At 42.2% G+C, this 13,218-nt stretch overlaps 2 protein-coding genes across 2 annotated transcripts in view; one reads left to right on the forward strand and one right to left on the reverse strand.

The window, feature by feature from the left end:
* Nucleotides 1–1,323, reverse strand: part of LOC129824226 (zinc finger protein with KRAB and SCAN domains 1-like) — a 10,937-nt gene extending 9,614 nt beyond the window's left edge. The window contains exon 1 of the mRNA XM_055883702.1: nucleotides 940–1,323. Coding sequence (XP_055739677.1) covers nucleotides 940–1,153 — 214 coding nt within the window. The 5' untranslated portion in view covers nucleotides 1,154–1,323. The remainder of the gene's footprint in view (nucleotides 1–939) is intronic.
* Nucleotides 1,324–5,463: 4,140 nt separating this feature from the next.
* Nucleotides 5,464–6,154, forward strand: LOC129824234 (40S ribosomal protein S8-like). The gene has a single exon (XM_055883710.1). It carries the CDS (start codon nucleotides 5,489–5,491, stop codon nucleotides 6,113–6,115), a length of 627 nt encoding a protein of 208 aa, XP_055739685.1. The 5' UTR covers nucleotides 5,464–5,488; the 3' UTR covers nucleotides 6,116–6,154.
* Nucleotides 6,155–13,218: the final 7,064 nt, after the last annotated feature.

The raw sequence follows: 13,218 nt of genomic DNA on the forward strand, positions 1-13,218 counted from the left end.
TTCCTGTTTTGATTTTTTCTCAGATTTTTGCCTGCCAGTGTATTAGCCCTCCAGTCCAGTGATGATCCATGGCAATGAGTTCTGTTATACTCACAGACATAATTCAAACCGTTTTAGAAACTTCAGAGTGTTTTCTATCCAATACTAATAATAACATGCATATATTAGCAACTATGACTGAGGAGCAGGCCGTTTACTCTGGGCACCTCGGTGCACCTTTCATCCAAGCTACTCAATACTGCCCCTGCAGCCATAAGAAGTTAAAGTTTTTTGGGGAGAGTACTAATGTTACTGCCCCACCACAGCAAAAAAAGACATTCCATTCATTCCTATGGACGACTGCTCCTACTAGGGAGTGCCAATATAACCGACCAGTAGCATCAAAGCCCCTCAATGGCCAATAAATAACATCAGCAATCCAGGGTTTATATAAATCATCATCACTGGAAACTAGTGATGACCGGACTGTCTCTAGTTAATGCCAATATTACGGCCGGTGGCTTCAAAGCCTTTCATTGGACATTACATAGCATCCGCAATTCAGGATTTAAACACATTTGAGAATATTCAGAAAGATATATTAAATCCACGTTTTGTATCGAGTGAGAAATACCTTTTGCGTGTGTGTTTTTGTTGCACTGAAACAGTGCAAAACAGAGATCTACACACATGCAAAAGGAATTTCTACCTCGATACAAAACTTGCATTTAATATTTTTCTGAATATTCTGTTTTTTGGAGAACGACTTGCAACTGGATACGGACATTTATATGATACCATTTTCTCCCCGAATCGAGAACAGAGAAACTATCGCCAAAAACAGTTAGTTGAAAAATTGCCTACTATGATTTACACTAGCTAATGTGTAACGGATTTAACTTAACGTTTAAGAATCATTCACATATCACCGTAGTAAAAGTATATACAAAAATCTACTACCTTTTCTCCTGACTCGTCCTCTCGTCTTCTTCAGCTCGCCCTCCATCATTTGACACTTCCTTTTCAGTCCATCAATATCTCGCTGGCTTTGGGTAATTTCCAAACGTATAACTGCACAGCTATCATCAACACGTTTGTTTATTTCTGCTACAGCTGCTTTAGCTAATACCTCCATAATGGATACCAACTGCGCCTGAAAATTGCAGCTTGCCATCTTGTCCAATCCAAATTACAGATTTGTATTCTCAATGTGAAGTAAATAGTCTAGTATTTCAATGCTAATGTTCAATAAAGAATCCGTAGATGTTAATAAACTGCAACAATGTTTCAAGTGGGAGATGCGTGCGCAAATGCACACGTGACGTAAGTAAATATTACCGTAAATAAGAGAGTGCAACAGCCCTTAAAATTAGTACATTTAGGGTAATCATATCTATTGAATAAAGAATTCAGATCGTAAAACGCATTCTCTATTTAGTGAAAATATATGGCTACGTGTAGGGGAGAGTGCAGAGCAATGCAGGTTGCTGTGGTTATTAACGCATAAAAAGCCTACATTTAGGGCTCCCGAGTGGCGCAGCGGTCTAAGGCACTGCATCTCACAGCCAAAAAATTATCAAATTTGCCTTTCCTAATATGTCATGCGCCCAAATACTGACTTGCCGTAATCATGTAGTGACATTGAGCTAGAAATGGATGAGTCTAGTGGGGGAAAGGTGGCTGGATAACTGCAGTGACTGTGGAGGGAGGTAGCTACACTGCAGTACAATGACACTCACATACTCATACACATTTTGATACATCTTGTGAATCATCTGTAAACAAGTTGTTAAATGAATGATTTATTAACTGCACTGTTATTATGTGTTCTGTTGGTGGTGTGTGGAGATTCCAAGGGGAATATGTGGTTCATGGGTTAACTATTGATTAAATTAGTGTTTAATGAGGGTTTTAGTTGTTGATCTTCAACTAGTCTGACCTGAGGCGGGGGCCAGATAAGAATAGTTTTTTGCCAGTGCCAGGATGGGGCCTTGTTGCACCCTAAAACGTCCCAGCAGCACCATGCTTGCCTCTCCCTCCTGTATCCTTCACACCCTTAGCCGTTGATCCCTGCCCCGAGATACCAGTAGCTTGGGCTCCTCTGAAGCCAGCCAAATCAGGTAGAGGATGGACACCCATAGATCCTCGCTAGCCCACGTCCTCTAACCTGCACAATAGGGTTGGGGTGGTTTCATTAGTTCTTAATCACTGATGTTGTGTTCAGTGATGTATTTAATTAATTTAGTTAATTGGCTTACAGAGTTGTTGGCAAACTTTTAAAACCATATACCTGATTTAAGACTCAAGGGTTTCAACCCATCACCATGGTAACCCACTGCTGCATAACACCCAGTGACAGCCACACAGAGAAGCGGGCTCCGTGGTTGACATCTTTTTTCCCTTCTGAACAATGGACTCCTGTCAAAGCAAACAACTACAATAAAGAAGTGATTTTTGAACATCCGAGTGACAGAAATGGACATTGACGAACTTCTGCAAGATGAGTGTAACGGCATATCTTGGGTTCTCCAAACACATTCACCGAGCGGCTCAGACCACCTGACCATAATTGGACCTGTGGAGGAGGGAGAAGTAAAAAGTGTACATTTCAAAATATATATGTGTGTGTGTGTGTGTAAAGCATCTCTCACCGTGTGGTCCGAGCCAGCACTCAGGAGTTTGGTCCCTTCCAGCAGGAAAGTGAGCACCTCGCAGGAAAGTGAGCACCTCTGTAGATCTGCTGTGAGCCTGGTAGCAGCCCATGCAGATAGAGGCTGGAACTGACCACAGCCTCACCTCTCCAGACAGCCAGTGCACAGCAGAGAGGAGGAGGGAAAGAAGGACAGATTGCGTACTGACCTCTGATGACCAGAGAGAGTCTGGGAGGGAGGAAGGAAGGAGGAATTAGAATTAGAAATGAAGGTTGCGTTAAAAAAACGAGGGCAAAAGAAGTTAACAGTGTGACACACATCTCTGCTCCCAATATGTCCTTCATTCGACTCCGTAACTTCACCCTTCAGCCAGTACTCCACAGATGCACAGCTCCATCCCAACACCCCACAAGATGACCTTCGGGTTCAAAGGTCACACAGTTCAGAGGTCTAGGGCTCAACAGGGCTGTGACCAGACTGGCCTTTGGAGATGACCACACATGTGGAGCATTACATAGATAACATTAACAGTTCAAACTAATGGGTGACGTAGTAATCAGAGCGACTGGCATTGTCTTAATGTGAGACTCACTTTAAGGCTAAAGTCAAGGGACAAAGTTGCAAGGTGCTTCCCGTCTGCACTAACGTCACTTCCTGTTATTTTGTTTGAGTGGCCATCAATAAGGGTTGTCCGTAGAAAGATGAGAGAGTTGACCATTTTGCATGTGTCTGCAGGATCTGAATGACGTAATCCAATATTTCTAAAGCTATTGTATACGGCAATGTGTATTGGACCTTGGAGAGTCTTTTTTTTTAGAAGTCTTATCCCAAACATTCTTTCACCTGCAGCCACTCAACGTCCCACAACTCAATCCGTCCATCAAAGGAAGTAGTTCCCATAAGCCCTTACCTAAGGAAGATGCATCCAGAGATGCGATCACAGCTGCTCACCAGTGACCTCACTTCCTGTTAACGGCCAAGGTAATGCGCAATTTGAAACTTACATATAGTCAGTAGTAAGTCCTTTCCTAGTTTGTCAGGTCAGTAACATATTGTTTTTATTGACAGAGGCCAGAAATGTACCTGTCTTGTCTTTTTGGATGAGGTGGACGGTCCCCTGTCCAGTCCCTACTGCCATATCCCCAGCCCCTGGACTCAGAGGGGAAGATGGAAACCAGCTCACTGTGATTAGAGACCACAATAATCTCTAATATCGTCACAACTAGGGCAATAAACAATATAACAACCTCTGAGGTAGCTAAGACATATCACAGGTCAATATGGCCTGTAATAACATTGCTGTAAAAATCACTTACACAAACAGCATAAAGATAAGCTACTGTACCTGTTCTCCGGTTGAGTATCTTGTTCATCTTTTAGCCACCTCATCACATACACCCCTTTTCCTCCAATTCCCATCATGCCTTGTGCCCAGGCATAAGCGGGAGTGTGGTGGGGCTTGTTGAGAGCTTGCTGCAGAAACAGGGCTGGTCAGGAGGGGAGCACGGTGCTGCAGGAACCTCACACAACCCTTCAGACCACTCTGGGCATCCTCTGACATGGGGTCTTTACAGGAAAAGGAGAGGAAGACTTAACTCAGGGTTTTCTGTCTGAGGAATATCTAGAGAGACTTTGCTATACAGATAGAAACAGGTAGAAAATTATAAATTCTATTACCTGAAGAGTCCGATGAGCCAATACCTTCAGACTCAAACCTCTTGCCTGCAGAGGAGAGAATGATAAAAGAGGAGATGAAAAGCTGTTATAGAAAATCGATCATAGTTGCCTGGACAGAGAGGTGACTTACTAAACAAGCTGTAGGTTTCCAGGAGATGGTGCAGGAGGCCATGGCGCACCTTGACAAACAGGAAATGTTAACTGGAAAGCAGGGAACGTGTAGTGCCTCCCACTGGCCTTTCATCTGACCAAAGACAGACTGCCAGGAGGTCATTTGGGCCGTTACAGAGGGATGGATCAATCAGGCTGCAGAAGAACAAGAAAGAGATGGACTGTGTTTACGTTCAATTTCCTACTATTCTCCATTCAACAGTGTATAATCACTCATTTCCTCCCCTAATGACACAAACAGGGAGGCAAGCTTACCAAATAAGTTGCAGAAAAACTCCTGTGAACAACAAGCTAATACTTTTCAATTCAATGATGTGTGGTCAGTGTCCAGAGCAGCAAGATACAGTATTATTCCCGCATGTGCCGGTGCAATATCTGGCAACAGAAAAAACAGGTGCTCTCACAGTCTGTTTATTTCTGTTGGACTCTTTATTAATGATCATATGATCACATGCTCTTCCCGGGAGAGCCTATGGGTGCCTTTATGTTGCTTTTGTCAGTAAGCATGTTGAGAAGGACCTGTAAGTAACCATTTCACTGTTAGTCTACACAAAACATGTGACAAATAAAATGTGATTTGATTTGAAATAACAGAATTTGATTCAATCACATGAAGCACAAAACACTCACTATACAGAAAATGATTAGACTATACATATGCATCATTCAGTTTACCTAAGTTACTGGGTAAACAATATGAAAAGGATTAGACTACATGTACATAAATTCACATAAGTTACTGGGTAAACAATATGCCAAGCAATATGCCAAACGGTCAAATGCATTTGGTATTGACCCGACGATTGGTGTCTGGGGTACTTGCTCAGATTAAGCCTCTAAAATGGTCAGTTTAGAAATCCCCTACAATAACCCATGTGTAGCCTACAATATGTATTACATTTTATTCCCACTTAGACAATCAACAGAGTTGAATTTGTTTGGTGACAAAAATATAACCGACAAGACAAATTGTGGGCTTAAAAACAGCTCTTTCTATCCGGCGCCTGAGAATGGGTATCTCTAGGGACAACTGGCATAAACGCCGCAAGACCGGTGGCAAACGCAAACCCTACCACAAGAAGAGGAAGTATGAACTGGGTCGTCCCCCTGCAAACACCAAGATCGGACCTCGCCGTATTCACACGGTGAGGACCCGCGGCGGCAACAAGAAGTACCGTGCTCTGAGGGTCGATGTGGGTAACTTCTCATGGGGCTCTGAGTGCAGCACTCGTAAGACCAGGATCATTGATGTGGTGTACAACGCCTCCAATAACGAGTTGGTGAGAACCAAGACCTTGGTGAAGCACTGCATCGTTCTCGTCGACAGCCTGCCTTACAGGCAGTGGTATGAGGCCCACTTCGCCACTCCTCTGGGACGCAAGAAGGGAGCCAAGCTGACTCTCGAGGAGGAAGAGGTGATTAACAAGAAGAGGTCAAAGAAGATCCAGAAGGAGTTTGACGAGCGTAAGAAGAACTGCAAGATCAGCCCTCTCCTGGAAGAACAGTTCATGCAGAGGAAACTCCTCGCCTGCATTGCCTCCAAGCCCGGCCAGTGCGGCAGGGTGGATGGCTACGTGTTGGAGGGCAAGAAGCTGGAATTCTACCTGAGGAAGATCAAAGCCAAGAAGGGCAAATAGATCAGCTGTTTGATACCATGTCAATAAAAACACAAAAGTTCCCCACCCCCCAAAAAATAAATAATAATAATAATAATTATTACCTTAAAAAACAATGGTCGAACATCTTGGATGCAGTCTCCAGTTCGTATTAGCTGATACTTCAGTGGGGATAACTGGGCCCAAAATCTGTCTTCTCCAGCAGGTGGCGTTTAAAAAAAAAATTCTCACCAAGCAAGGAGTTTTTGAATGGAGATCAATGAGTGTCGAATTTGGTTAACTAAAAATGTAATGGCTTATTTGCTACAGGGCCTTAAAAAAGTATTCACACACCTTGACTTTTTCCACATTTTGTTGTGGTACAGCCTGATTTTTTTTAAATAGATTTTTTTGTCACTAGCCTATACACAATAACCCATAATGTCAAAGTGAAATTATATTTTTCGATTTTAAAAAATTAATTAATTAAAAATGTAAAGCTGAAATGTCTTGAGTCAATAAGTTTTCAACCCCTTTGTTATGGCAAGCCTAACTAAGTTCAGGAGTAAACATTTGCTTAACAAGTCACATAAGTTACATGGACTCACTCTTGTGTGCAACAATAGTGTTTAATAACATGATTTTTTGAACGACCACCTCATCTCTGTACCCTACACATACAATTATCTGTAAGGTCCCTCAGTCTAGAAGTGAATTTCAAACACAGATTCAACCACAAAGACCAGGGAGGTTTTCCCATGCCTCACAAAGAAAGGCACCTATTGGTAGATGGGTAAAACATAAAAAGCAGACATTGAATATCCCTTTGAGCATGGTGAAGTTATTAATTACACGTTGGATGGTGCATCAATAAACCCAGTCACTTTAAAGATTCATGCGTCCTTCCTAACTTAGTGGCCGGAGAGGAAGGAAACTGCTCAGGATTTCACCATGATGCCAGTTACAGAGTTTAATGGCTGTGATCAACAACATTGTAGTTACTCCACAATATGAACCTAATTGGCAGAGTGAAAGGAAAAAAGCTTGTACAGAATAGCAATTAACTTTTTGTCTTGAATACAAAGTTTTATGGTTGGAGCAAATCCAATACTGTCACGCCCTGGCCTTAGTTATCTTTGTTTTCTTTATTATTTTAGTTAAGTCAGGGTGTGACATGGGGAATGTATGTGTTTTTTGGATTGTCTAGGGGTTTTGTACGTGTAATGGGTCAGTGTCTTGTCTAGGTGTTTGTATGTCTATGGCTGCCTAGATTGGTTCTCAATTAGAGGCAGCTGTGGTTCATTGTCTCTGATTGAGAGCCATATTTAAGGCAGCCATAGGCATTTGGGTTTTGTGGGTAATTGTCTATGTGTAAGTTGCCAGTGTCTGCACTTATTGTTTTGTTATAGCTTCATGATCGTTTGTTGTTTTTGTAGTAGTTTGTATAGTGTTTCGTTTCGTGTTTCATCTTTTAAATTAAAGATGTATTCGTATCCCGCTGCGCCTTGGTCCACTTATTATGACGATCGTGACAAATACAATACATTACTGAGTACCACTCTCCATATTTTCAAGCATAATGGTGGCTGCATCATGTTATGGGTGTGCTTGTAATAGTTAAGGACTGGGGAGTTTTTCAGGATAAAAAAGAAACGGAATGGAGCAAAGCACAGGCAAAATCCTAGAGGAAAACCTGGTTCAGTCTGCTTTTCACCAGACAATAACCAAAAACACAAGGCCAAATCTACACTGGAGTTGCTTACCAAGAAGACAGGGAATGTTCCTGAGCGGCCAAGTTACAGTTTTGACTTAAATCTGCTTGAAAATCTATGGCAAGACCTGAAAATGGTTGTCTAGCAATGATCAACAACCAAATTGACAAAGCTTGAATTTTAAGAAAAAAGTGAAAGCTCTTAGAGACCTACCCGGAAAGACTCACAGTTGTAATCACTGCCAAAGGTGATTCTAACATGTAATGACTTAGGGGGTTGAATACTTATCTAATCAAGATATACAGTATTTTTTACCTGAATTAGGGCCAGACTAGCTACCATACCAATCAGAGACAACGATAAACAGCTGCCTCTTATTGGGAACCATATCAGGCCACCATAGACATACAAATCACCTAGACCTACAAAAACCCTAGACATACAAAACCCCCTAGACAATACAAAACTAATATACCTACCCTAGTCACACCCTGACCTAACCAAAATATAAAGAAAACAAAGATATCTCAGGTCAGGGAGTGACATCGTGCTGAATTTCAGCCTAAACTGAGCTCCTTTACTCATACATTTTCCTTTGTACTTCCATATTTTCGCCAGTTGTTTGCCATGTGTCCTTGATAAAAATAGCCTTTATTCCAATGCATTAGATTTATCTGTTGATTTATCATTGTTGCTTTTGTCAGTCAGCTTTTTGAGTGTCCGTGGCTTTGTTTTTCAGGTGCGAGTGGGTACTGCTGTTCTCCGTGCCATCCTTTGCCAGAAGTAGTAGACCATTTATTTAGCTTTACTATATTCTTTGAATATTTGTTTTCTTTACTGGATCACCCGATGATTGTTGGCAATATCACTAGACAACTGGCCTACAGCCAGACACCAATGCGCATCCAATCCATCGAAGCACATAGAAAAGTTATATTTCTAAGATAGCTGTTGGGATGGTGTAAATATAACTAGGCTGATTACACGCTGCAATGGATATTCCAACCCTGAGCTCCAGCCTGCTCTGCTCCTTCAAACACATTTTTGTGTGCTGCTTAACAAATGGCTGTGCTGTGTAAGGCTACGATGGCAGTTCAGGAGGAGGGTCAAATTGTTTCTTCCTAAAATAATTTTAGATTAGGCCTAGTCCAAAAAAATGCACTATCTTGCGCATGGACTAGCCTATAGCCTATGTTCTGTTAAGTTTGACAACTTTAATAGCTATAATTGATTTTATTTTAAAAAACAATGTTTGTTGCCATTGATGTATTTATCAGTTATCAAAATCATAATCAAATTGTATTTGTGACATGCACTGAATACAACAGGTGTAGACCTTACAGTGAAATGCTTACAAGCCCTTAACCAACAATGCAGTTTTAAGAAAAAATAAGTTAAGTAAAAAAAGAGATAAAATAGATCAAAATAACAGTAACAAATAATTAAAGTGCAGCAGTAAAATAACAACAGCGAGGCTATATACAGGGGGTACCGGTACAGATTCCATGTGTGGGGGCACCGGTTAGTTGAGTTCATTGAGGTAATATGTACATGTAGGTAGAATTAAAGTTAGTTAATAAACAGAGAGTAGCAGCAGTGTAAAGGGGGGGGGGGGGGGGGGGGGGGGGGGGCGACGACAATGCAAATAGTCTGGGTAGCCATTTGATTAGCTGTTCAGGAGTCTTATGGCTTGGGGGTAGAAGCTGTTAAGAAGTCTTTTGGACCTAGACTTGGCACTCTGGTACCATGCGGTAGCAGACAGAACAGTCTATGACTTGGGTGGCTGGAGTCTTTGACAATTTTTAGGGCCTTCCTCTGACACCGCCTGGTATAGAGGTCCTGGATGGCAGGAAGCTTGGCCCCAGTGATCTACTGGGCCGTACACACTACCCTCTGTAGTGACTTGCGGTCGGAGGCCGAGCAGTTGCCATACCAGGCAGTGATGCAACCAGTCAGGATGCTCTCGATGGTGCAGCTGTAGAACCTTTTGAGGATCTGAGGACCCATGCCAAATATTTTCAGTCTCCTGAGGGGGACTAGGCTTTGTTGGAGTCGTGCCTTGCAATGCAGTCATGAGTGAACAGGGATTACAGGAGGGAACTGAGCATGCACCCCTGAGGGGCCCCTGTGTTGAGGATCAGCTGGCGCATGTGTTGTTACCTACCCTTACCACCTGGGGCAGCCCGTCAGGAAGTCCAGGATCCAGTTGCCGAGGGAGGTGTTTAGTCCCAGGGTCCTTAGCTTAGTGATGAACTTTGAGGGCACTATTGTGTTCAAGGCTGAGCTTTAGTCAATGAATAGCATTCTCACATAGGTGTTCCTTTTGTCCAGGTGGGAAAGGGCAGTGCAGAGTGCAATAGAGATTGCATTATCTGTGGATCTGTTGGGGCGGTATGAAAACTGATATTTAGAAGCTTTTTTCGGTCATAAGAGACGGTGGCAGAAACATTATGTACAAAATAAGTTACAAATAACGCAGAAAAAACATGCACAACAGCACAATTGGTTAGGGGACCGTAAAACAGCAGTCATCTCCTCCGGCGCCATTATTCCAGTTATTGACCTCACAATAAGCCAGATTCGAGTAACTTACATTGTGGTGCTGAAACTTGAAGCAGCAGCAACAGCACAATCAATCGGAAATGTACAGCTCATGGTGCTGAAAGTAGGTATAATTCATATCACCGTCTTAATTTTAATTAGATGTTACTAACAACAAGAGGGCTTTGTGTTGGAGCCCATTTCTTCCTATTTAAGAAATAAGAGGTAGGTCTACCTGTTTGACAGATGAAATTAGGCTACAGGCTGTTAAACAGTGGGGCAAAAAAAGTGTTTAGTCAGCCACCAATTGTGCAAGTTCTCCCACTTAAAAAGATGAGAGAGGCCTGTATTTTTCATCATAGGTACACTTCAACTATGACAGACAAAATGAGCAGAAAAAAAATCCAGAAAATCACATTGTAGGATTTTTTATGAATTTATTTGCAAATTATGGTAGAAAATACGTATTTGGTCAATAACAAAAGTTTATCTCAATACTTTGTTATATACCCTTTGTTGGCAATGACAGAGGTCAAACGTTTTCTGTAAGTCTTCACAAGTTTTTCACACACTGTTGCTGGTATTTTGGCCCATTCCTCCATGCAGATCTCCTCTAGAGCAGTGATGTTTTGGGGCTGTTGCTGGGCAACACAGACTTTCAACTCCCTCCAAAGATTTTCTATGGGGTTGAGATCTGGAGACTGGCTAGGCCACTCCAGGACCTTGAAATGCTTCTTACGAAGCCACTCCTTCGTTGCCCGGGCGGTGTGTTTGGGATCATTGTCATGCTGAAAGACCCAGCCACGTTTCATCTTCAATGCCCTTGCTGATGGAAGGAGGTTTTCACTCAAAATCTCACGATACATGGCCCCATTCATTCTTTCCTTTACACGGATCAGTCGTCCTGGTCCCTTTGCAGAAAAACAGCCCCAAAGCATGATGTTTCCACCCCCATGCTTCACAGTTGCTATGGTGTTCTTTGGATGCAACTCAGCATTCTTTGTCCTCCAAACACGACGAGTTGAGTTTTTACCAAAAAGTTATATTTTGGTTTCATCTGACCATATGACATTCTCCCAATCTTCTTCTGGATCATCCACATGCTCTCTAGCAAACTTCAGACGGGCCTGGACATGTACTGGCTTAAGCAGGGGGACACGTCTGGCACTGCAGGATTTGAGTCCCTGGCGGCGTAGTGTGTTACTGATGGTAGGCTTTGTTACTTTGGTCCCAGCTCTCTGCAGGTCATTCACTAGGTCCCCCCGTGTGGTTCTGGGATTTTTGCTCACTGGGGTGAGATCCTGCGTGGAGCCCCAGATCGAGGGAGATTATCAGTGGTCTTGTATGTCTTCCATTTCCTAATAATTTCTCCCACAGTTGATTTCTTCAAACCAAGCTGCTTACCTATTGCAGATTCAGTCTTCACAGCCTGGTGCAGGTCTACAATTTTGTTTCTGGTGTCCTTTGACAGCTCTTTGGTCTTGGCCATAGTGGAGTTTGGAGTGTGACTGTTTGAGGTTGTGGACAGGTGTATTTTATACTGATAACAAGTTCAAACAGGTGCCATTAATACAGGTAACGAGTGGAGGACAGAGGAGCCTCTTAAAGAAGAAGTTACAGGTCTGTGAGAGCCAGAAATCTTGCTTGTTTGTAGGTGACCAAATACTTATTTTCCACCATAATTTGCAAATAAATTCATTAAAAATCCTACAATGTGATTTTCTGGATTTTTTTTCTTCTCATTTTGTCTGTCATAGTTGAAGTGTACCTATGATGAAAATGACAGGCCTCTCTCATCTTTTTAAGTGGGAGAACTTGCACAATTGGTGGCTGACTAAATACTTTTTTGCCCCACTGTATGCATAGATACTGTATGTCAGTCACTTCCTCCACCCACCACTCTATATATGAGGGTATGCAATAGGCCTACCTTTTATTAAAGAAACTGGAAAAAAGCACAGGCCTATCCCTTATTAGCTTAAGAGCTTGAAGAAAATAAAACAGATCTGATTATATAAAGTGATCTATAAGAGCACTTTGGTCTGAGATACTTTATGCTAGAAACAAGATGTAAAATACCTGGGAAATACCTGACTCCGATGCATATGGGGATATCATTGTTTTGTTTCTTTGACATTTAGAGGCTGACTTTGCTAGGGAATCAATCAAATTCTGTCTATCAATTGATTAAGCTACTAACTTTCTTTACAATAGAAGATGTTTAAACCCCTACTCTGATAACATAGTGATGTTGCTTTTGATACCGAAGCTCTGAGGCATACATCAAAATCACTAAGCAGTTTACTTCTAAGCAGTTTGCCTGTATCACTTTATCAAAAGAACGTGATCAATGACGTCCGAAGCGTTGTTTCCTCGAACAACCACCTGATTGGTTTGGTAGGCGATTGGTTTGGTAGAAAACAAAAAGGCTACTATGCGCACAAGCTCCAGCGTGTGGGATGTCATCTATAATAATTTGGATGCTCTAAATTCTTTTGACCAGCAGGTGCCAACAGTGTACACTGTGTTGATCAAAGCCTTGACTAGACACAATTGTCTAGAAAGCTTCAATGCTTCAGGAAGCTTAGTTTCCCCATCACTACCGAATAATGCCGCAACTGGGAACTCTAAACTCTGAAATCTCAGAATTCCGACTTCCGTGTGTTCAAAACAATGGGGACCTCGTAAAAACGAGCTCCAGCTGGGAAAATCGATTTGAACGGTTATCCAACTCAGAATTCCAACTCGGGAAATCGGGCCTCTTTCTAGAGCTCTGACATTCTGACCTGAAGATCACTGACTTCATGATTTGACCTCGTATTTTTCCGTGTTCCCAGTTGTTTTGAACGCGGACTAATAACGGGTTATTGGTGTACATGTAACCGTGGTCAC

Source organism: Salvelinus fontinalis, chromosome 26, assembly GCF_029448725.1.
Source record: "Salvelinus fontinalis isolate EN_2023a chromosome 26, ASM2944872v1, whole genome shotgun sequence".
In the NCBI taxonomy this organism is placed as follows: domain Eukaryota; kingdom Metazoa; phylum Chordata; class Actinopteri; order Salmoniformes; family Salmonidae; genus Salvelinus; species Salvelinus fontinalis.